A 23,310-nucleotide genomic window follows, 5' to 3' on the forward strand; every position below is an offset into this window, starting at 1 on the left:
TTGGATGTGTACTTTGGTTCTTGTTAAAATGGCCTGATACTTCAAAGAATCCATGATTTCCTTCATACAGTCATGGTTTACACTTCCTGCAGCAGTAAAGCAACCCCATAACAGGACTGATCCACCACCAAGTTTGAGGATGGAGATGGTGTTCTTCTGCTTATGAGCTTTGCATCTTTTGCAGCAGACATACCGCTGATCCATGGGTCCAAAAAGTTCCAGTTTGGTCACATCACTCCATAAAACATTCTTTCAGAGCTCCACAGGTCTAGACAAATTAATTTTAGCAAGTTCAAGTCTGCCTTGTGTTCTTCTTGATCAAGAGTGTGGTATTCTGCAAGATGTCTCAGCATGAAGGCCATACTTGTGTAGTGTTCTTCTTACACACTGCATTGAAATGGTTTTACTCCTTTCATCGGGTCATCTTGCAAGTCTTTGGCTGTACATTGCAGGTTTTTCTCAGTTTCTCTGATTAAACATTTTATGATATTGTGCTTTTTCTTCAACAGCCTCAAAGGTTTTCTGGTACAACACACTTTAAGCTAAGGAATAAGACTGAGAGCTGTCTCTAGGAACTTTTAATATCTTGGAAATCTTCATATAACCTTAGACTTTCTAAAGTAATACAATTATTTATTCTCTATAGATTCTCTATAGCTTTTTTGAGATCTCTGTTGACTTTGCCATTTTTGCTGCAATCTCTGAGGGTTTGAGTAATTTTGATTGCAACTGTAGGTTATAACTGTGGAAAATTAAAACTGCAAAAATTAAAAAATGCATTTGTTGTACTTTACATTCACCAGTATATAACTTTACCCAGCTTTAATGTGAAAAGAGTCCATTCAGGTCAAAATTCCCATAGTGCATCTTTTTATTTTCTTCATTCTAGAACATGTACAGTACTTGTGTGACAATCTGTGTTATAATGAAGAATAACATCTTTACCTTTAATAGACTTTCAGACTGCAGTATCAGTGAAGAAGGTTATAAAGCTCTGTCTTCAGCTCTGAGATCAAACCATTCACACCTGATAGAGCTGGATCTCACAGGAAATGATCCTGGACCATCAGGAGTGAAGCAGCTCAGTGATTTACTAAAGGATCCAAACTGTCAACTCAAGACTCTGAGGTGAGACCTGATGAAATAATGAAAAATAAATGATACACATGTGAATTACTTATATATAAATATTATTATTTCACTAATTTAGTAAGGTATACAATTCGTTGCATTAAAAATGTTGAAAATAATCAAACATGAAAGATGAGATGCTGCAGCTGCTGTTGTTTTGATGATAAATGTCAGCACAGTTTAGTTGTGTTAAGTTACAGGTTAATCAGATATTTGTGTCACTAGATGTGCTGGTGTTCAGTAGTTTGGTGCCTCAATTAACATTTATGATTGTATTATTGTGGACATTTCTCGTGAAAAACATATTCAGTGTTATTTATCCTGATTGTTTAAATGTTACTGAATGCACTGTACATTAATTTCCATCAAGCTCAGATTCACAACAATGTAGATAGTTTATCTTGTATAGAGAACTGGATTGCTCATGACGTCATGAAACTGAAGCTGCCGCGCCGCCATATTGGTAATCCCCAGTGTGTGTAAACGTTCTATTGAATTAATAGGAAATTGTATGATTTTTAACGAGACAACATCACATAACAAGTCAGCGTTTTTAAATCTGAAGTATCCCTGTATATTCTTACAATGCAAACACCCAAGGGAATTTCCCCTACTTATTAAAAAGCTACGTTCATTACAGTGCTGAACATCATGAACATGATAAACTTCAGATGGACATGACCTCAACATATAACAAATGACAAAGTGCTCATTCTGAAATCTGAAGAAAGATTTATGCTTTGTATACATGTATATCTTTATTCGCCTTGAACAGTTATTTATTGTTTATATAATTTTGTAATAGTGTTTTTATTCGTACAGTAGGTGCTAACTGCAAATTTCAACAATGTTTTTGTTAACAGCATTCATTTTGAAGCAGGTAATGATTTAAATGCTGGTTAAATTATTAATTTAGCATACAACATTTTACATGGGAACAGTAGCTAATGCTAGTAAACATATTTGCGTGATCTTGGAGAGTCTGAAATAGATGTTGCTCAATCAGGACATTAAAAGTATATATTTTTTCATAGAAATAACTGAATACAGACAGTACGAACATGAAGCTTTATTTCAATATGGTAAATTAAGCTTTTCATTTCAGTATAGAGCAGAACAGAAGCTATTGTATTATTCATTGTATATTCAAATCAATTTCTGATACTAATAGGTTCATATTGGATTGTACTGTCCACCCAAGGTTTCTGATAATAATAATTCCTGAATAATTTTGTACATAAAGTGTGTCATCAGTGTGCAGCAGACACACACACCTAAATGGTTTAAATGCATCCTTATCCTGCCCAAAAAAAACCATAAACATTGCAGATAACATGTGAAGTAAAAATGAATTTACATACACACAACATAAAAAATAATCCTGTTTGACTGATTTGCTTCCAATCCGGTGATTTTAGGTCAGTGGTTTGCATGTGACTCAATGGTGCTCTCTGCTGGTAGGGAATAGTAAGATGGCTGATGAAACACTTCTGTTGGCTTCACTGTCTTTTGGCAGTTTAGAATGTGATGAGCGATCCAGTCATATATAGATCAGTGCTGTAGATCTACTACAGCAGATCTATCACAGACCACAAACATGTGATGTGTGTCAGGAGAGGATCAGTGATAATTCAACACACACACACACACACACACACACACACACACACACACACACGTCTGAACCTGTAGTTCCTCTCATAATAAGCAGAATTACTGTTGCATCAACACAGACATCAGTTAAATAAAACTATCCAGAGATGGTCTGAACCCAGATCATGTTCTCTGTTAGTGGATCAGCAATCCAGTGTTTGGTGAATTCTGCTACATAATAATAGGAAGAGCCGGCATCAAAAGATCAACTAAATATATCACTATAAATGCTTAGCTGTCACAAGCTAGTTATCTCTTTGCTAACTTTCCTCATCTCCTGCTTAAAAGCCAGAAAGATCTTCAGATTTTTGAGAATCATGATCTAGTGAGCTGTTGCCGCTGAGTTTCTTTTAAAGAATTGACTTTTTTTATGGCTTTTATAACAATGCACATTGAATTGATTCCAGCTTCATCTTCTCTTCTGCAGGTTTTTGGGTCCTGCTGCAGATGAAGGCTGTCAGTATGTGACTGGAATTGTGGGTAAAAACCCGTTACTCCTGAGAGAGCTGAATCTGAGTGAACATGAACTAGGAGACACAGGAGTGAATCAGATCTCTGCTCTACTGCAGGATAAACACTGTACACTCAACACACTGAAGTGAGTATCTTACATCATTTCACATGTTACATGACTAGTAATGTTACAGTCCTCTATTTTAATTCTCATTTGAGTCTGACTCCACGTATTAAAGCTTGGAAGACCCAGGACATTTTTTAATGTAACTCTGATTATATTTGTCTGAAAGAAGAAATTCATGTACAGGATCATCTCAATAAATTAGAACTCGTGTTTTAAATAAATTCAGTGCACACAGACTGAAGTAGTTTAAGTCTTTGGTTCTTTTAATTGTGATGATTTTGGCTCACATTTAACAAAAACCCACCAATTCGAGAAAAAAAAGAATATGGTGACATGCCAATCAGCTAATCAACTCAAAACACCTGCAAAGGTTTCCTGAGCCTTTAAAATGGTCTCTCGGTTTGGTTCACTAGGCTACACAATCATGGGGAAGACTGCTGATCTGACAGTTGTCCAGAAGACCATCATTGACACCCTTCACAAGGAGGGTAAGACACAAACATTCATTGCCAAAGAAGCTGGCTGTTCACAGATTGCTGTATCCAAGCATGTTAACAGAAAGTTGAGTGGAAGGAAAAAGTGTGGAAGAAAAAGATGCTCACCCAACAGAGAGAACCGCAGCCTTATGAGTTTTTTTAAGCAAAATCAATAATTGATCTTGAGTGAACTTCACAAGGAATGGACTGAGGCTGGGGTCAAGGCATCAAGAGCCACCACACACAGATGTGTCAAGGAATTTGCTGAACCACAGACAACATCAGAGGCATCTTACCTAGGCTAAGGAGAAGAAGAACTGGACTGTTGCCCAGTGGTCCAAAGTCCTCTCTTCAGATGAGAGCAAGTTTTGTATTTCATTTGGAAACCAAGGTCCTAGAGTCTGGAGGAAGGGTGGAGAAGCTCATAGCCCAGAGTTGCTTGAAGTCCAGTGTTAAGTTTCCACAGTCTGTGATGATTTGGGCTGCAATGTGATCAGCTGGTGTTGGTCCATTGTGTTTTTTTGAAAACCAAAGGCACTGCACCCAGAGTCACTCAGAGGTCAAATACCTGGGCCTTATACTTGACTCTCAACTTAAATTTGACAGTCATATTAAAAAAATATGTCGAGTTGCTGAAGCAAATCTTTATACATTCAGACTAATCAGGGACTGTCTACCGTTTCATGCTGCTCACACTTTCATGCATGCCATGATTTTCTCGCATATAAGTTACTGTATCTGCACATGGTCACAAGCTACTGTCACAACAATTAAGCCAGTTCAAATGATTTATAACAGAGCTGTTAAAGTATTAGATAAGAAACCCATTAGGTCACATCATTGTATTAGCCTAAGGAAGTTAAATATTTTATCTTTTGCAAATTTTATTACATTTTCTTTGTTGAAGCTGATGCATAAATGTTTAAATCATCAAGCCCCACAGGTCTTGAGTGATTGCATAGTTGCTCTCAGGGTTGGGGGTTAAAGGACTAGAGGAGCTCAGAACGGGAACTGTCAGATTCCGAGACGCAATACTTTGTTTTGGACAATCAGTTTTTTCTGTACAAGGCACAAAGGTCTGGCATTTGTTTGACCACCGAACTTAAAGGAGAGTCAAACTGGGTCATTTTTAAACACAAACTCAAAGATACTTTAATCAGAAGTCAAATATGTGACCACTGATTGTCAGTTTGTTGATATTGTTTTATATTGTATTATTTTGTTTATTTTAACTATGTATTGTTGAAATTTTGTAAAGGCCCACTAGGGACGGACATTGAGAATTAGCTTTGGCTAAAATGTTGTAGTATGTAACATGTTTATGTGACATACTTGTCCCTATTCAAATAAACATGTTATTATGAACCTAACCTAACAACATAACATAACATAACATAACATAACATAACATAACATAACATAACATAACCATTTACCAAGAAATTTTATTGCACTTCATGCTTCCTTCTGCTGACCAGCTTTTTGAAGATGCTGATTTCATTTTCCAGCAGGATTTGGCACCTGCCCACACTGCCAAAAGCACCAAAAGTTGTTAAATGACCATGGTGTTGGTGTGCTTGACTGGCCAGCAAACTCACCAGACCTGAACCCCAGAGAGAATCTATGGAGTATTGTCAAGAGGAAGATGAGAAACAAGAGACCAAAAAAATGCAAATGCAAAAACCTGGGCTTCCATACCACCTCAGCAGTGCCACAAACTGATCACCTCCATGCCACGCCGAATTGTATTCTAAGTATTCCATGTCACCATATTTTTGAATTGGTGGGTTTTTGTTAAATGTGAGCCAAAATCATCACAATTAAAAGAACCAAAGACTTAAACTACTTCAGTCTGTGTGCATTGAATTTATTTAAAACACGAGTTTCACAATTTGAGTTGATTTACTGAAATAAATGAACTTTTCCACGACATTCTAATTTATTGAGATGCACCTGTATGTGCACCCCCGCCTATATCTGTTTTTTTTTTTTCTTTTTATTTATTATACAATTAACAAAAAGCTAAAAAAAGAAAAGGCATCTAATGCTAGTTTTTTTTCTTATCTGTTTTCTTTTTGGTTATTATATAATAATAATAATAAAAAAAACTTTTTTTATTTTTTGTTATTTTATATTCATGTAACTGAGGCTTGTTATAGCACTTGTGTATCATTGTTCTTTTGTTGATTTTGATTGCTTCCATTGTCTTCATTTGTAAGTCACTTTGGATAAAAGTGTCTGCTAAATGACTAAATGTAATGTAAATGTAAGGTTTTGGCAATTTGTTTTATTTGTATTTTTTTTTATTATTGCACTGTATGGTGTTAACACATGATGAATTACTCACACATGAACATAACGTGTCTGATTCATTGTGTTTTTTATTTCTGTCTTCAGTCTGTGGAGATGCAGGATTAAAGAGAAACAGTGTCTCATCCTGACTTCAGCTCTGAAATCAAACCCATCACACCTGAGAGAACTGGACCTGAGCTGGAATGAACTACTAGGAGACTCTGGAGTGAAAAACCTCAGTGATCTACTGATGAACACACAATTCAAGCTGGAGAAACTAGAGTTAGTATCATTACACTCTACAGCAGTTACAGTCAAATTAAAGATTACGGTTTATTTTCATAAAGTCACCATGAAATTAAAGTTGACAGTTATTATTTTTTATGGAATATTACAGTGCTGAAATGATTTATCAGAGCACATAATGTATTTCTAATCCTGATCTTTCATCTAAATAACTTTTCTTCTCCTCACAACTGTCATGAATCCTGTCCGTGGTCTTCCGTCTGCTCTCCACCAGAGGTCCCCCTCCTATTATATTGACTCACACTACACAGACTGTTGTGTGTCACCCGGACTACATTTCCCATGATCCATTGCACTGATTAACCATAATTGAAGGAGATTCATCTGTGATTATGAATGTGATATTGCATAACTTGACAGTGAACTGCGGCTCTGTGTATTAAATGCTGCTCCATCTGAAATCACATCAAATCACAATCAGGACCCCCCCCCCATCTGAGGGTTACCCCCCTTAAAAATATTATTAAAAACTTGCTGTGTATTGTTAATAACAATGTTTAAATAATAGTTTAAGTATTAAAATAACAGACACAAATGGGGCAAAAATGTGTTTTAAATGTATGAATATTTTGAGTCTCCCCTCCCTTGCCTCACAGTGCTTTGATCCAAATGCCTGCTTTCTTCTTTTACATCTCATTACCTGCACACACACTCGCACACTCTCACACGCACAAGCACACCACCACACACTCTCTCTCTCTCTCTCTCTCTCTCTCTCACACACACACACACGAGTCTGGTGAGAGAGAACAAAGTCAATAGTTGTGGAACTCGGCTGTCAAGGCTATTTTATTCACTTAAACATCAGATGAAATAACGTTACCTGCTTGACGGAAATGGTTGCCAGTTTTTCCACACAAAATCCGCCTTATTGCTGCTCAAAACTAGCCCAAACTAACCATGTTTCGAGGGGGTCCCTTGTTAAAAATCACATTCCGAGGCTAAAATACACGTTACTGGGGTCACTTTAACCCACGGCAACAGTGACAAAGTTGCCCAATTCTATGAGAAAACTGCAGACTTGGCAACACTGTGATGATAGTAATGTCTGCAGCGGACACGAGCGCTGTCTCCTGCTGCACTAATAGTAGTAAGACCTTCCTCTGTGTATACAGTTCCTCACAAGTACAATTCTAGCTGTACTATTTGTGTCTCCTTCAAAAATGGCTCTTGAGAAATTTTGTTTATTGCTCCCCCAGCTGTTAGATGAAATTTACGCCCCTGAATGTGATTTATCGTGAAGTCCTATATTCAGAGCAGCACATCAGTTTTTCAGCCTGGTTCTCTTCTGAAAACCTGGAGATTTGGTTTGGTCCTCACATGGCACATGGTGTGACCCATCAAATATAACAAAACATAAATTAATAATAGTGATGATAATATTGCACTTTTAGTTTATTTTTATTTTTGTTTTATAAAATAAACTAAATAATAAAGTGTGATAATACTATTTTATTTCAAAATAAAATGAAGTATTAAATACAATTATAGTAAACTTAAAAAAAGTGATATTATTATTATTATTTTAATTTGAACCTTAATTATTATTTTTAATTTGAATTATTTTAATTTTTAATTTTCAAACTTAAAATCAGCAAGCTTTTATGTTGGTGGGTTGCAGGTAAGTCTATGTGCTTCTGGGTTTAGTCTAAAGAGCGTCAGTGAATGAAATGTCACAGTTCTGCATTGTGATTTGAAAAAGTTAGCTGAAGCATAGATTTATGCTTTCAGTTTGAATAGAAATACAGTTTGTCAATCTAAAATGGTAATTATGCATTAACAGCTGTCAACCATGTCGGTCCACAAACACTCGCTTTGAACTAATTTACAGCACATTTCTTATTTTGGTCGCACATGCACACCCGCAGACCACTTATGTGCACCCTGCCTATATTCTATCAGTTTTTTTTATTTTTTATTTCTTATACAATTAAAAATCTAAAAAACAAAAAAAGGCATCAATATTAGTTTGCTTTATTTCTAAAAGCAAATTATATTAGCAAATTATATTATTAGTAATATAAAAGCAATTTATATTAGTTTGCTTTATATGTTTTCTTTTTATTTTTTATATAATTTACAAAATAAAAACCTTATTGCTACGTGTACTGTGTTAAGCTAACTGAGACTTGTTATAGCACTTGTGTATCATTGCTCTTTCATTGATTTTGATTGCTTTTATTGTCCTCATTTGTAAGTCGCTTTGGATAAAAGCATCTGCTTAATGACTAAATGTAATGTAAATTTAAGTTTTTGTTAATTTTTTATTTTTTATTATTATTGCACTGTATGGTGTTAAGGATAAAAGCATCTGCTTAATGACTACATAACCTGTCTGATTCATTTTGTTTTCTCTTTCTGTCTTCAGTCTGTGTGGATGCAGTATTACAGAGAACAGTGTCTCATCCTGACTTCAGCTCTGAAATCAAACCCATCACACCTGAGAGAACTGAACCTGAGCTGGAATAAACTAGGAGACTCTGGAGTGAAAAACCTCAGTGATCTACTGATGAACACAAAATTCAAGCTGGAGAAACTAGAGTTAGTATCATTATACTCTACAGCAGTTACACTGAGATTAAAGATTACTGTTTACTTTCATAAATTAAAGTTGACAGTTATTATTTTTTTATGGAATATTACAGTGCTGAAATGATTTATCAGAGCACATAATGTATTTCTAATCCTGATCTTTCATCTAAATAACTTTCCTTCTCCTCACAACTGTCATGAATCCTGTCCGTGGTCTTCCGTCCGCTCTCCACCAGAGGTCCCCCTCCTATTATACTGACTCACACTACACAGACTGTTATGTGTCACCCCGGACTACATTTCCCATGATCCATTGCACTGATTAACCATAATTGCGGCTTTGTGTATTAAATGCTGCTCCATCTGAAATCACATCAAATCACAATCAGGACCCCCCCCCCCCATCTGAGGGTTACCCCTCTTAAAAATATGATTAAAAACCATGCTGTGTATTGTAAATAACAATGTTTTATACTTTAAATAATAGTGTAAGTATTAAAATAACAAACTCAAATGAGGCAAAAATGTGTTTTAAGTTTATTAATATTTTGAGTCTCCCCTCCCTTGCCTCACAGTGCTTTGATCCAAATGCCTGCTTTCCTCTTTTACATCACCTGTACACACACACACTCTCTCTCCACCTACAATCCCTGCTGGACCTGAGACTCGAACCCACCACCTACAGGTTACAAGCCTGACTCTCTGACCATTAGGCCACGACTGACCCAATATAACAAAAACAGAGAAAAAAAGATTAACAAAGTAGATTAAAGATATAGGATCAACTACAGAAACTACTTAAAATTATATAAAAAAAGTCACCATGAAATTAAAGTTGACAGTTATCATTTTTATGGAATATTGCAGTGCTGAAATGATTTATCTGTGCGCATAATGTATTTCTAATTGATGTGTCCTCCTGATCTTTCATCTAAATAACTTTCCTTCTCTCTCACAACATCATCTCTTCTCTCTTCTGATGATGGAGCAGGAAAATCTGTCAATCACCGGAGATCACAGCAATAACAAATCACAGCAATCCAGTTCATTAATGGACCAAATTAAAGGGTTAGTTCAGCCAAAAATGAAAATTGTCATTAATGACTCACCCTCATGTTGTTCCAATCCCGTAAGACCTCCGTTCATCTTCAGAACACAGTTTAAGATATTTAAGATTTAGTCCAAGAGCTTTCTGTGCCTCCATTGAAAATGTATGTACGGTATACTGTCCACGTCCAGAAAGGTAATAAAAACATCATCAAAGTAGTCCATGTGACATCAGAGGGTCCGTTAGAATTTGTTGAAGCATCGAAAATACATTTTGCTCCAAAAATAACAAAAAATTAAGACTTTATTCATCATTTTCTTCTCTTCCGGGTCTGTTGTGAGTGCGTTGACAACACTGCAGTGACGCCGCTGATGTACGACGCTGCTGACGTGTTTTCTTTGTTATTGGGCCACCAGAGAACACGTCAGCAGCTTCGTACGTCAACAGTCACAGCAGTCGCGTTCACAACAGACCCGGAAGAGAAGAAAATGCTGAATAAAGTCGTAATTTTTGTTATTTTTGGACCAAAATGTATATTCGATGCTTCAATAAATTCTAATTGACCCTCTGATGTCACATGGACTACTTTGATGATGTTTTTATTACCTTTCTGGACATGGACAGTATACCGTACATACATTTTTCAATGGAGGGACAGAAAGCTCTCGGACTAAATCTAAAATATCTTAAACTGTGTTCTGAAGATGAACGGAGGTCTTACGGGTTTGGAATGACATGAGGGTGAGTCATTAATGACATAATTTTCATTTTTGGCTGAACTAACCCTTTAAATCCGGACATACTTTTTTTTTTTTTCTTCTTCTCGTATTCACTGACATACTGTACAATAATAAAATGACAATTGCAAAAAAAAAAAAAAAAAAAAAAAAATATTGATGATAAAATACTCTTAAAATGTCTTTAGGTAAATTGTAATTCAGAAACAGAATTTTCTTGATTTCTCACATTTAAACTAAATTTTCACGTTTAATGTTATTTTTAAATAGTTGTGTAGTTAATCCTATATCTTAATCTACTTTGTTAATCTTTTTTTCTTCTGTTTTTGTTTATGGTCATATAATAAGGTTTTTGGCAATGTTTTTATTATTGCACTGTATGGTGTTAACACATGATGAATTACTCACACATGAACATAACGTGTCTGATTCATTGTGTTTTCGCTTTCTGTCTTCAGTCTGTGTGATTGCAGTATTACAGAGAAAACAGTGTATCATCATGACTTCAGCTCTGAAATCAAACCCATCACACCTGAGAGAACTGAACCTGAGTGTGAATCAAATAAAAAACACAGGAGTGAATCACTTATGTGACGTACTGAAGGTTTCACACTGTAAACTGGAGAGATTAAGGTCAGTAACATTTACATACAAGAATTAAAATGATGAAAATCACTTTGTTTAACTCTTATGTGCTGTTCAAGGTCTTTTGAGACCACAAATGATGTTTGCTGAAATAATTTAAAAAAAAAATGTTTTCCCTTTATCTAAATATCATGAGACCTTTGTACAGTTGTCAACACTTGGTAGCTCTAGAAAATTAAATTTGATTGATATCTGGTTGTGTGTTAGTGTGAAAGAAAAAAGTCACTCTCTGGAGACCCACATTGAAATGAATGAGGAAATGATAAAATCAGTACTTTTTCTTATTAATTTATCAAATAAAATCAATAAATCCACACAATTCAGACCACAAAATACACAAAAATGAAGTGGCAACCCTTCCACACGTTCACAATGCAGAACGATTACCCCCCCCCCCACCCCCCAACCAACACAACAATTAAAATGAAGTGGCAACCCTTCCACACGTTCATTTCTGCAATCACACACACACACACACACACACACACAAAAAAAACAACCATTAATGGGAGACTATAAAAATGTTGATTAGTCAAAAATGTCAGTCACGTACCCCCCCCCCCAAAAAAAAAAGAAATAATATAAAACAAACAAGCATAATTTGATTTTATTACATCTTTTGTTCTCTGTGTTCTCTGGAGACCCCAAACAGCACGAGTGTCTTCCCCAAACCAACAGCACATAAGAGTTTAAACAAAACAATTTATACTCAATATCTCATGATGAATGTGTTCACATTATATTTGTGAAAGATTCTTCACCTTAATGATTTGTTTGTAAGATGATCTCTCTTCCTCTGTTTGTCTCTTCTAGTCTTTATGACTGTGGCATTACAGATGTTTTCTTCTTCTTACTTTTAACTCAGTCTTTGACAAACACAAAAGCTCTGCAGTTTCTAAAAGAGCTTGATCTGAGTGTTAATATGATTGGAGACTCAAAACAGAAGCTCATTGATGTGCTACAAGACAAACAAACTGTAAACTGAGGTGAGTAAACTTCACTTTGTGATATTAAAGAGATTCATTTACCTCTGATATGTGAACAAATTTATACTTTCAAATATTTGTGAGAAAAGAGTTTATCAAATGATCATCAAGCTTTATTTCAAAGGATTTTGTGTCAGAATGAAATGTAAAGTTGATAAAAATTTGTTGAACACAAAGGAGTTTAAAAGAGACAAAGAAAAGCACACTGTCACAGCTTTATACAGCAACAGCTGCTTTATTAATGACATCAGTAATAGTGAATCATTACATTTTGAAATAGATTTGTTAAAGATTGTAGGAAAACAGGAATCTCCTGGCGTTTGGTTTCATAATCTGATTACATGATTTTAATGCAAATGTAACTCAAAAAAAAAAAAAAAAGTGATTAAAAAATATAGTAAACTAATTTGTACTTTGTTCCACTGAATTCTGATTATCTTCTGTTCTGTTTCACCTTACAGATTAGATAGCTTTAGGTGATGCATCTCTAGCTGATAAATGCTGTATATCATAATGTGAAGTGGTCTTGAGAGGAGCAGTAAACATCAGCTGAAGATCCACAGAAGAGCTTCACTACTGTGTCTATGAGGAGAAATAAATGTGTGATAAATGTGTAAATGTGATCCATACAGGTGAAGAGACTCAGACTTTACATGAAAATAATGCAGCATGTGTGTTAGAAACATGATATTGAATGATTTATGTTGCTTTAGTATTCAAGCAGATGATCATTGTGTTTAATGTAAAGCTGGAACAGAGGAGGAAGAAGCTCAGATGAGTCTGTCTGGCTCTTCAGTTTAATATTATTTGTATTAAACTCATTCATAATGATTCAGATGTTTAAATGTGATTGTCAAGTGCAGCACTTAAATGTATCAAAAGATATAAAGCAGATCTACAATGTGTGAAATTTCCATGTTACTTAAAACATTTCCATGATCTCTCTTACATTTTCTACACATTGTTATTCGATTTAATTCTATATTAAGTTAGCTCTGTGTCTGTCTGTTGCTAACAATCACAAATGCTCTCATTAAAACAAACAAAGCAGAAACACAGTGTAAATAAAAGCTGGATTGTGCAGTTTTGACAGATGAATTGATTAAAACGGGAGTTTTCACACACAGTGAGTTTGTGCTGAACTGACTGACAGCTTCATATGCATATGACACGTCCAATTTTGGTATGGCAAGATGTCTTAAAATGCATTTCTTTTTTTAACATTTAAACTTAGACCACATTATTATATATGTCAACAGTAGTAACAGTTGGTATAATTACTCACAGACATAAAGAAATTGTGTGTCAGCTGTGGTCTTAATGCGGGATAACAATCCCTGCGTCTCAATGTTCACACTATCCATCCTAAATAGTGTGTGAGATTAGAATAAGTGTGTCCCAAAGCATAGTATGCTGAAAAGAGTATGCCAAAAGTCCCCGGATGGTCATGCTTGTTCTGTTTCTCTCTGCAGATATGTGAGTAGCTCATATCAAGGCAAAGTTAAAAGGTAAAAAACTGTATTATTTAGAGATGTTTAAGATATAAATTGTGCTAAATTTCCTACAGCTTCGACCTTATTTTATTTATTCTCAGGGAGGTAAAGTAAGTCAGATCTGTTCTATCTCATAATCATCTGAGTTCATATTCACAAAACCGGTCACAGAAGACTTCTCCGTGGTCTGTTCTTAGCTATAAATCAATGCCAGGGGAGGCAGACTTGTGTTATATACTACAAGTCAGTTTATTTATTACAATTAGTAAATATTCTACAACTACTGTAGAAGTATTAAATAAAGTATAAATCTGAGTAAGTTCTTTGCGTCTGAGCAATCAGTATTTATCGTGCACAGATCACGAGCTGACTCTCCTCCACCTGTCTCTTATTCCCTCACTCCCATATTTGTCTCTGCTTTTCTGTCCTTGGTCTTGAGTAGATTGTTTTGTTCTTGCTGGTGTTCTGTGTATGAGGTCAAGCATCGTTGTCTTACTCTCTGTTCAGCTGTGCTTCAGGACTCATAGTACAGAGATCCGGCAGCTCGAGTGTCCGCAGACACGGCCTGCCAGCTCTAAAATCATTCAACTATTGTTTATGTTATTCTGTGTTTTGTGGCGAGAATAAAGGATCTCCTTTCTCACAACTCTACATCTGAGTCCTCTATCAATCCCAGGCCGTGACACCAGGAAATAAACAAAATTATACACCCTTAGACATTATATATTACCTGAATACATTAAACAATGAGGCATGGTGATTGTATTCTTATGCATATTACACAACTATATATATAGACATATACATTTGTTGAAAATTACATATTTCCTTATTATTACATTTTACACCACTGTAACAGACATTATACATTTCTTGGATTATATTTTTGCTAAATGTAGAATATCAACGAGCAATATAATTGTATATTAAATAATATAAGCCCATATATATTTCATTATCTGCAAAATTAATTCGAGCTGCTGGAGGTGTGCAGCGTTTTTTTAACCAGCAGTATTTATATCGTTTTTTTAACCTCTGACAGAGTATAGAAGCCCAAGAGGCGAAACTCTGTTGTGTTATGGGTAACAGTCTGTAGATGGCGCTGCGGGTGCGCGGCCGCCATTATGGACTGAAAGCTGCTGAAATCGTTAGCGCCAGTTTGCGCGCCACACAACCAAACTGTGAAGAAGATGGGCAAGCGGTCAAAACGCAAGCAGTGTTCTGCAATAAATTGCAAAAATTACCAGTCCACCAGAAGCGATTTGGCATTTCATCGATTTCCAAAGGATGCACAAAGGTATAACTCATTTAAGTGGAAATATTTTAATGATGTCGTGATTTAACTTGAATGTTGAACGTGAATGACAGCATTGTTAGCGTTGGTAAATCTGCATGAATGTTAGGCTAGTGCATCTCTGTCAAGTTTGCTTTATAAACTAATGATTGACGTATTATTAGATCGCATTTATTTTCCATAGCATAGACATGCTTTTTTAAGAATAAAATTGGTGTTTTGAGTGTGGTGGATGAAATAGTGGTAACGTTAACAATTTTCAGGCTCAACCTGGCGGGAATTTCTTTTAGCAGGGAATGCTAAATGATAGATGCTTGCATGAGTTGATTAAAACCCGCACCAGCTTAAAATTAAATAACAGAAATAACAATCTACTATGTTGATGGTATGCAACAGGAGAAGTAAGTTAGTGATTACTTAATTTTGCTTAATGCCTGACCGAAATGAATGGTACATTTAACTGAGGCAAAGTGTTTGCACCCAGATAGCAATTGTTATCTCGTGCGTGCTTTAGCTACATGAAAATGCACACCAGGTGCAATGCCATTTTATGTTCGCTTTATAAATAGATTTAAGTGTAACAGAAGTTAATGCTATGATCTTCAATTATGTGTCTGACAGTCACGGTCTATCAGCAATTGCAAAGGTGCATTTGAGCAGTAGCATCAAATGTACTGTGGAAAATGACAACTAGAGTAAAGAGGCAATAGGTCTGAGATCAATGCAATTTTTCAAAATGTTCATATTATATTATCTCCAGTCACACCCAAGTGCATGGACATTAATGGTGTTACCAATTACCAGACAAATATGCAGATAGCCTAGTCTCTGCATTTCTGCATAAAGTGCAGTGCTATTTTCTTGTTCAAAATAATTTTGACACTTGAAAACATTTATTCATCATGTTTCATATATATACATTGCAGGTGTGCCTTCATCATGTTTCATATATATACATTGCAGGTGTGCCATGTTCCTCCTCCCTCCAAACATCGGACCTACAGGGTGTGCAGTGCCCATTTCCACAGCAGCCAGTTCAAAAGACCATCTGATGTGTATGTGTAATATAAAACTGTAATATTTTTTGAAAATATGTTTAAATATGTAGCTCTTCTATCTATAATATCTAGCTCATCTTAAAGTACCTTCTAACATCTCATCTCATTCTAAAACTGCAATTTACTTTACTTCCTTTTCTCCTTTTTCTAAACTCCTACTCCCATCTACTACACTTGACATACCTGTACAGCATTTGGGAGTACATTATCCAAAATGACTGAACCCTCATCCTCTGACAGTGTCCTGATGTAGTTAAAAATAGTTTACTAGGTTGAGGATTACAAATCATGTCATTGTCTTACAGCCATGGTGGGCTGAAATGGGATGCTGTGCCCACAAAAATAGAGGCCTCTAACCCACCTCCCCCACTAGATGTCGAGAGGAAGCGTAAACCTCCGAAGACACGGCAGGAGTTGCCACGTAAAAAACGTAAGATGCTCATTTATTTCTATTTCATATATATATATCTATTCAGGTAGACTGATTCTATGTATAAAAGATGGAAGTTCAGACTTCTCTTACGTTTTACAGCAATAATATCAGAAATTTTATTAATGTTGTTCTGCAGTGAAATTATATTTAATTTGTTTTTTGTGTGTGTGTGTGTGTGTCAGGCAAGCAGAGTCATGTTCCTCCTCCCTCCGAAGACCAGCACACCGGGGAAGCTGTAGTGGGGCCTTCATCATGGGCGCAGTGCACTGAGGAAGCTGTAGCGGGGCCTTCAACAATGGAAGAGGGAGACATTGAGGATGTGTCAGTAGCACCTTCATCCGTACAACGGCATGTTCGTACAGCTGCTGTGAGGGAGCATTCGCTCACAATGAAGATCAGGGATCTGAAGAATCAAGTGAGTAAGCTGCGATCAAAAGTGAAACAGCTGCGACAAACAAAGGTCAGCAGGGCAGGTGATAAGGAGCGGGTGATGAAGGAACTGCAGCGTTTGCTTCCTGCTAAAGCTTTTGCGCACACAATTACGCATGTAACAAGGTTCGTCAGAAGGTTACAGGTGGAGCAGTTGGGATAAAGCTTTCTTCCTGTCCCTGTGGCACGCAAGTCCAAAATGTTATCGGCTTCTCTGCAGAGTGTTTTCTATGCCCTCTGTCCGCACTTTGCAAAAAGCCATCCAGGCTGTTGACTTCAAAACTGGTTTCAATAACACTGTTTTAGCCACCATGAAGAAGGCCATGGAGACCACCAAGCCCATCGACAAACTGTGTGCCATCATCACAGACGAGATGTCATTAAAAGAAGCATTGCACTATGACGAAGCTGCTGACAGGGTTGAGGGCTTTGAGGACTTCGGCAGAGGTCAGCGCACCCCTTATGTGGCCAACTACGCCTCTGCTTTTATGGTAAGAGGCCTGTTCACAAAGTGGAAGCAGCTCTTTGGCTACTGTTTTACTAGTGGGCCCATACCACACACGCGACTCCATTCAATGCTTGTTGATGGAATCCGCGAGCTGAGGAAAGCAGGAATGGAGTGCTTGGTGTTTATATGTGACCAGGGTGCTGGGAACCGTGCCATGCTTACTCGCCTTGGAGTGACCAAGGAACAGCCATTCTTCAGTGTTGATGGCATCAGAGTGTTTTGCCTTTGGGATCCACATCACCTCATAAAAAACATCCGGAACAATTGGCGTCATCGTGGCTTCACTCTGGATGGTGATGAAATTACCTGGGGAATTTTGGAGGATCTCTACACTTATGACAGTAGGCAAGAAATACGTTTGTGCTGTCATCTTACCAAGAAGCATGTCCATCTTCCTCCATTTGCTTCCATGCGGGTAAGGTTCGCCACACAGGTCCTGAGTCACTCAGTTGCTGTTGGGATCAAGACTCTGGCAGACATTAAGGGTCTTACAGGCCAACGTCAGCAAAACTATCTTGCAGCTGCCCGTTTCTGTGAAAACTTCAATGGCCTCTTTGACTGCTTCAATTCCAAACTGCTCAAGGATTCTCAGAAGTTGAAATGTGCAATCTCAGATGCATCTTCACATTTTGCATTTCTGGACAAATGCATGGAGTGGCTCCCACGCCTGAGGCTTGTTGGTGGTAAATGTAACAAGAAGCAGATTCCATGTGTGGAGGGGTGGCAACACAACATCGTGTGTCTGAAAATGCTGTGGTCTGACCTTCGGCAACGTCATCCAGTGTCCTTCCTCTTAACAAATCGTCTTAATCTAGACTGCCTCGAAAATGCCTACTCAAGTATCAGAGGTATGTTAAATACACTTTATATTCATAATACATATATGTGATATGTTCAATGTTATCCATATATAGTAATTGCCAAGTCTTGCTGATTTCCTTACTTTGAAAACTGATGTTGGTGTGTGTTTCAGCCCGTGGGGGGAATCGTGACAACCCAGACTCCGTTCAGTTTGAATGTGAATACCGAGCTGTGGCCACAGGATTGATGTTCAGCAACTCCGAAAAGACCAATTGTGAACAAGACCTTGACATGTTTCTGCTGCAGTTCAGTGCATATGCCTCTCAAGAGAGTCCCCTGGTCAACGTTGACCCTGAGAGCATTATGGAAGAACATGGCTACTGTAGAGTGGCCACTGATTGTGGTGAGTAATTATTAATTATGTTGAATATGTTTTGCTTTCCAATAGGGCTGGGTGATATGGGCAAAAAAAATTATCACAATAAATTTTTTTATATCAGTCGATATCGATAATTATCGTGTTTGTTGTATGTTTTTTATTTTTTTAAATTTTTATGGCGGTTTTTTTTTCATTAGTGTTAGTTGTATAAAGCAGAGCATTAATTGTGGTTTTAAACTACTCTTTATTGTCAGAACATATCATGATAAACATGTGAACATTTCGATTCATTCCGCTTTTGGCGCATAAACATCGAACATTTATTGAACTCTTGATATCGTTTTATAGAGGAAAATTATATCGCGATAATAATCGTTATCGCTTTATCGCCCAGCCCTACTTTCCAATTACATTTGAACTAATAACGCTTAATTATCTTCTATCCTTCATTAAGAAGTTTCAATGGACTGCACTGAGGTCAGGGAGAGAGAGAATCTCTTGTGTGAGTCAGGGAGAGTAGTCAGCAGGGACCAGCTGTCTACTGCTGGAAACTCTGAGGGAGAGTGCTCAGCCAGTACCAGCTCTCTCCAAGAACATCAGGTCTAGACCAAAAGACAGAACTGAGGATTTTCAATCTAGCACACAACATAATTATTGACAGTATTGTCTTTGAACGATTTTGTGACAGTAATAATGACCTAATCATAACTTGTATTTTTGACCCTTTTTTTTTTTTTTGTCAGTGCATTTGTCAATGTTATATTTTGTTGTTTTCATTTCTAGAGCAGTGATGCTGTCCTGAGGTCTGACATCGGTCCACCTGAAGTTGTCCTGGATCTACTGACTAAGCCTTCAGCACAATCATCTCCAGCCTTTGACCATGATGGAAATGTGTTGGTCTACATCGCTGGATACATCGCTGACAAGGTTCTGGGAAAATTTACTGATCCTGAAGGTCCCTGTAAGGAGTGCACACTTCTTAGCACATACATTCCTACTGATAGTAGATACACTTTCCTTAAAGACAAACAGTACACTGACCTCGTCTTAGGAGAGAAGGGCCTGAAAGTGCCCAGCACTGCCCTGGTGGACTTACTCACAGCCCTGGAGTCTAACTTCCGGAAATACATCAGCAGTGTTATTCACAGTGTTGGCCTGGGAGAGAAATTATTTACTAGCAGCATGGAGGCTGTCAGAGAGTGCAGGGAAGTAGTGTGTAGCAGGGAAGAGTGCAAGAAATCACTTGTGTACTTGGTGAAATTATTCAACAGGATAAGAATTCATCATGTATTGCGCACCCAAAATCGGCACATCTCTCAGCCTAATCAGAAACGTAACAGAAAATTCTTGAAGTTAACTCATCAGTAAATTGTTGGCTCCTCACAGACTCTTAATGTCACAATCATCCTTTTCCACGTCTACTCCTTCTTCTCCTTTCTTGTTACATTAACACTTCCATTCTATGTCAATGTCCTCCATCTCACATCCACCACTACCAGCCTAGGTCGTCTAGGAGCACTTCACTTCAATCAGTTAAATCAGCCGTTCTTTCAATCAGTTCAAATGATCAGTTCTTTCATCATATGATATTGTTCAGTTCAAAGGATCAGTTTTAGAAATCAGTTATTGTTCATTTTTAGAAATCTATACAAAACTTGAACTGATATTTATTGTTTGTTTGTTTAAATCTCTACCAGTGTAGAGGTTTTGCTGTTCGTTTTTAGAAATCTATACAAAACTTGAACTGGCTAGTAGCTGGCTAGTAGTACACTAGTTTCCGAAAGATGGTCAGAGTTCTTTTTTGTTCATGTGTGCATTTGCTAGATTATACACTTTTTTTGACTAATGCTTCCATTCTATGTCAATGCCTCTTCTCTCACAAAAAGAAAAAAATACAAACAAACTTCTCATACACAAATGCACACACAATAGATGGTGGTGTCTGATTAATTATGGAGATCTTATGGCACCACTTCCATTTTAGTACTGTTTATAGTTCATGTGCACATGCACTTGCTAGATTGCACATCTTTTTTTTTTGTATCTTTCCGTCTGTAATAGGACATTCACAGATTGTTTTTGTTCTTGCAATTGAAACGTTCACTGTGTGCACTTTCACTGAAGATGTTGAAAAACAAGTTGTTAATATTTTTGTGAAATTCTATGTAAAAGATGAACTGTCTTTAGAAATGCTCATTTATAATTTTATTTATTTTATTTATTTATTTATTTTTCCAAATCATATATATGGTGATGTTCACTAATGTCAAAATCAACATTTGAATAAATCTTATTACTGTGTGTCTGCCTATATATATTATTTCATGAATTTCTGTTATTTCATATAACAAGGAAAATGCATAATAGAACATAATAAATATTGATAGATTAAAGGTTTGCAGTAATTTTATAATTGTATCTTTGCAAACCGTAAGTGGACGGCTAATGAAGCCGATTCGGTGGGGGACATACCCTTACGAAAAAGTACTACAGGAATCTTATAGTATTTTGGGACAAAATATTATAGTAATCTTATAGGAATACTAGGCCTGTAGTAATTTGGGACACACTACAGAAGTACGATAAGACTACTATAGAAATACTATAGCAGCTTAAATATATTATAGAGGTATTACAGAACATCACAGAAGTATGTTATGTTCTGTAATACCTGTATAATATCCTAGAGCCGCTATAGTATTTCTATAGTAGTCTTATAGTACTTCTATAGTAATATTTTGTCCCAAAATACTATTTTCCTAAGGGTAATTAGGCCATGCATAACCGACACATAGACGTATATTTTCTGTCATTTAACGTCGGTCATCCTCATTAATGTATTTTAAAATGTTTTCATATTTAGATATGACGGCCAGAAAAAATTAATTTATGTTAAGTTTTTGTTATGTTAAGTTTTTCAGTGTTTTTCAGTGCCATTATTTCTCGGCGTTTTGCTTCAGTTTTCAGTCCATAATGGCGGCCGCGCCGTCACGTCATGGGGGCAACTGTTGCTATGGAGCGTTCTATTGAGTTTCGCCTCTTGGCTTCTATACTCTTTGTTGGGGCAACTGTTGCTATGGAGCGTTCAATCCCATATGTGGGACCGTACCTCAAAAGGTTAAAAACATTTCTCCACACTCCTTTTTTTATTTGGAATAAATATCACACAAAACAATAAATAAATACTTTTTAGACATTATTTTGGGACAGTCAGCTGTTGAATAATGGTTTTTGTGTATTATTGAGCTTTACTGTCAGGTTGGCAACCGATCCTCCTTTGCATCTCCTTTAAAAGGGTCATATGATGCTGCTAAAAACAACATTAGTTTGTGTAATGAAATGTGTTTATGCGGTTGTTATTATGTGTTTTTGTCAGAGTCAGTGACTGCATCATATGCATTTGTAAGAGGCAAACTGTGGGATCTCCAACATTACTGGGTAATTACTGTAAACAGTAATAAGAATAAAGACCTACATTTATCAGATAATCAGAATATGTTATACATAATAAGCGCTTAACATCTCATAAGGAAACAATTCTTAGTGATAGTTTAAAATATTAGCGGACAGCAGCAGCATTAATGTTTCATTTCTTTTCTGTATAAGCATTTAGATGCTTGTGACAATATCTAGTTTGTTCAATCAACGTTTTCTCTAGCATTAAGACATGAAACATCTTTTACACACCGCTCAGCTCCTCTGACGCGGATCATTCCGGTTCAGTTTCTAATGTAACGTGTGCGCGCTCCCGCGAGAACATTTGCTGAACAGAGACCCCTGGTCACAGTTTTCACTAGGTCACCGATTTCAGCACAACAGGGGGTTAAGGGTCATATATTTATTTATTGTTATCTGTGTAATAGTTCATCTGCAACAGCAATGTGAACTTTTATAAACATCCATTTGGTCATTAACTTTTAAATGCATCATTATGCAGAAAATATGAGCAGAGTTCTCCGCATGAAAGACTCGCGACTGACAGACCAACGAGCTTCTTCTTTTCTCTCCAGTACAGTAGGAAGTCAAATTAAACTAAATGTGGAGGATGTTAATTGTTACAAGATGATGGACAGGTCAGTTTACAGTGACAGGTGCGTGTAACAGGTGCGACAGAGCGCTCCTTTAAAGACGCAATTGTGTGACATGAATCATGATAGTGTGTTAGTATGTCCCCCCAAAGCTTGCCTAACGTTACTCTTCTACTATACACTCAAAAGTGTGTACTTTTTATTGTACATACTTTAAGGGCGTAGTATATGTATGAACACTGAGACACAGCGAAGCAGACGATCAGGAAATACTTTAATTTACACCAACAAAACTTACTTTTACTTTCAGTTAACTAAACAGAAGATTTAATTTAACTCAATGACAAGACAGAAATGTAAATTATTTAAGTGGGATCAAGTATAAAATGTTCTTTAGATTAATGACAAGGCATATGCACTTTTTTTCAGTGTACATAAACTCCAGAGTCAGCTAGAAAAAATAACTCTAGACAGAAACTGTGGTTAATGTCACCGTGGTCT

The 23,310-nt window shown here is 36.6% G+C and overlaps 1 protein-coding gene and 1 long non-coding RNA gene across 2 annotated transcripts; both read left to right on the top strand.

Annotated features, from left to right (window-relative positions):
- Positions 1-118: 118 nt before the first annotated feature.
- LOC122136466 lies at positions 119-13,307 on the top strand. Its single transcript, XR_006154153.1, has 3 exons — positions 119-131; positions 981-983; positions 12,878-13,307. It is a non-coding gene; the product is annotated as an uncharacterized LOC122136466 (long non-coding RNA).
- A 1,668-nt stretch (positions 13,308-14,975) lies between these two features.
- On the top strand, positions 14,976-17,256 carry LOC109045035. Its single transcript, XM_042721356.1, has 4 exons — positions 14,976-15,176; positions 16,137-16,228; positions 16,537-16,661; positions 16,847-17,256. Exons 1-4 carry the CDS (start codon positions 14,976-14,978, stop codon positions 17,254-17,256), a joined length of 828 nt encoding a protein of 275 aa, XP_042577290.1.
- Positions 17,257-23,310: the final 6,054 nt, after the last annotated feature.

The sequence above is a fragment of the Cyprinus carpio genome, chromosome B3, assembly GCF_018340385.1.
Source record: "Cyprinus carpio isolate SPL01 chromosome B3, ASM1834038v1, whole genome shotgun sequence".
NCBI classification, from domain to species: Eukaryota; Metazoa; Chordata; class Actinopteri; order Cypriniformes; family Cyprinidae; genus Cyprinus; species Cyprinus carpio.

Bases quoted from the DNA above. Each gene is read 5' to 3' on its own strand.
- LOC109045035 (XM_042721356.1), top strand. From the start codon at position 14,976: ATGGCGCTGCGGGTGCGCGGCCGCCATTATGGACTGAAAGCTGCTGAA. The intron at 15,177-16,136 runs GTATAACTCATT...TATACATTGCAG, and splicing joins TTTCCAAAGGATGCACAAAG to GTGTGCCATGTTCCTCCTCC. The intron at 16,662-16,846 runs GTAAGATGCTCA...TGTGTGTGTCAG, and splicing joins GGAGTTGCCACGTAAAAAAC to GCAAGCAGAGTCATGTTCCT.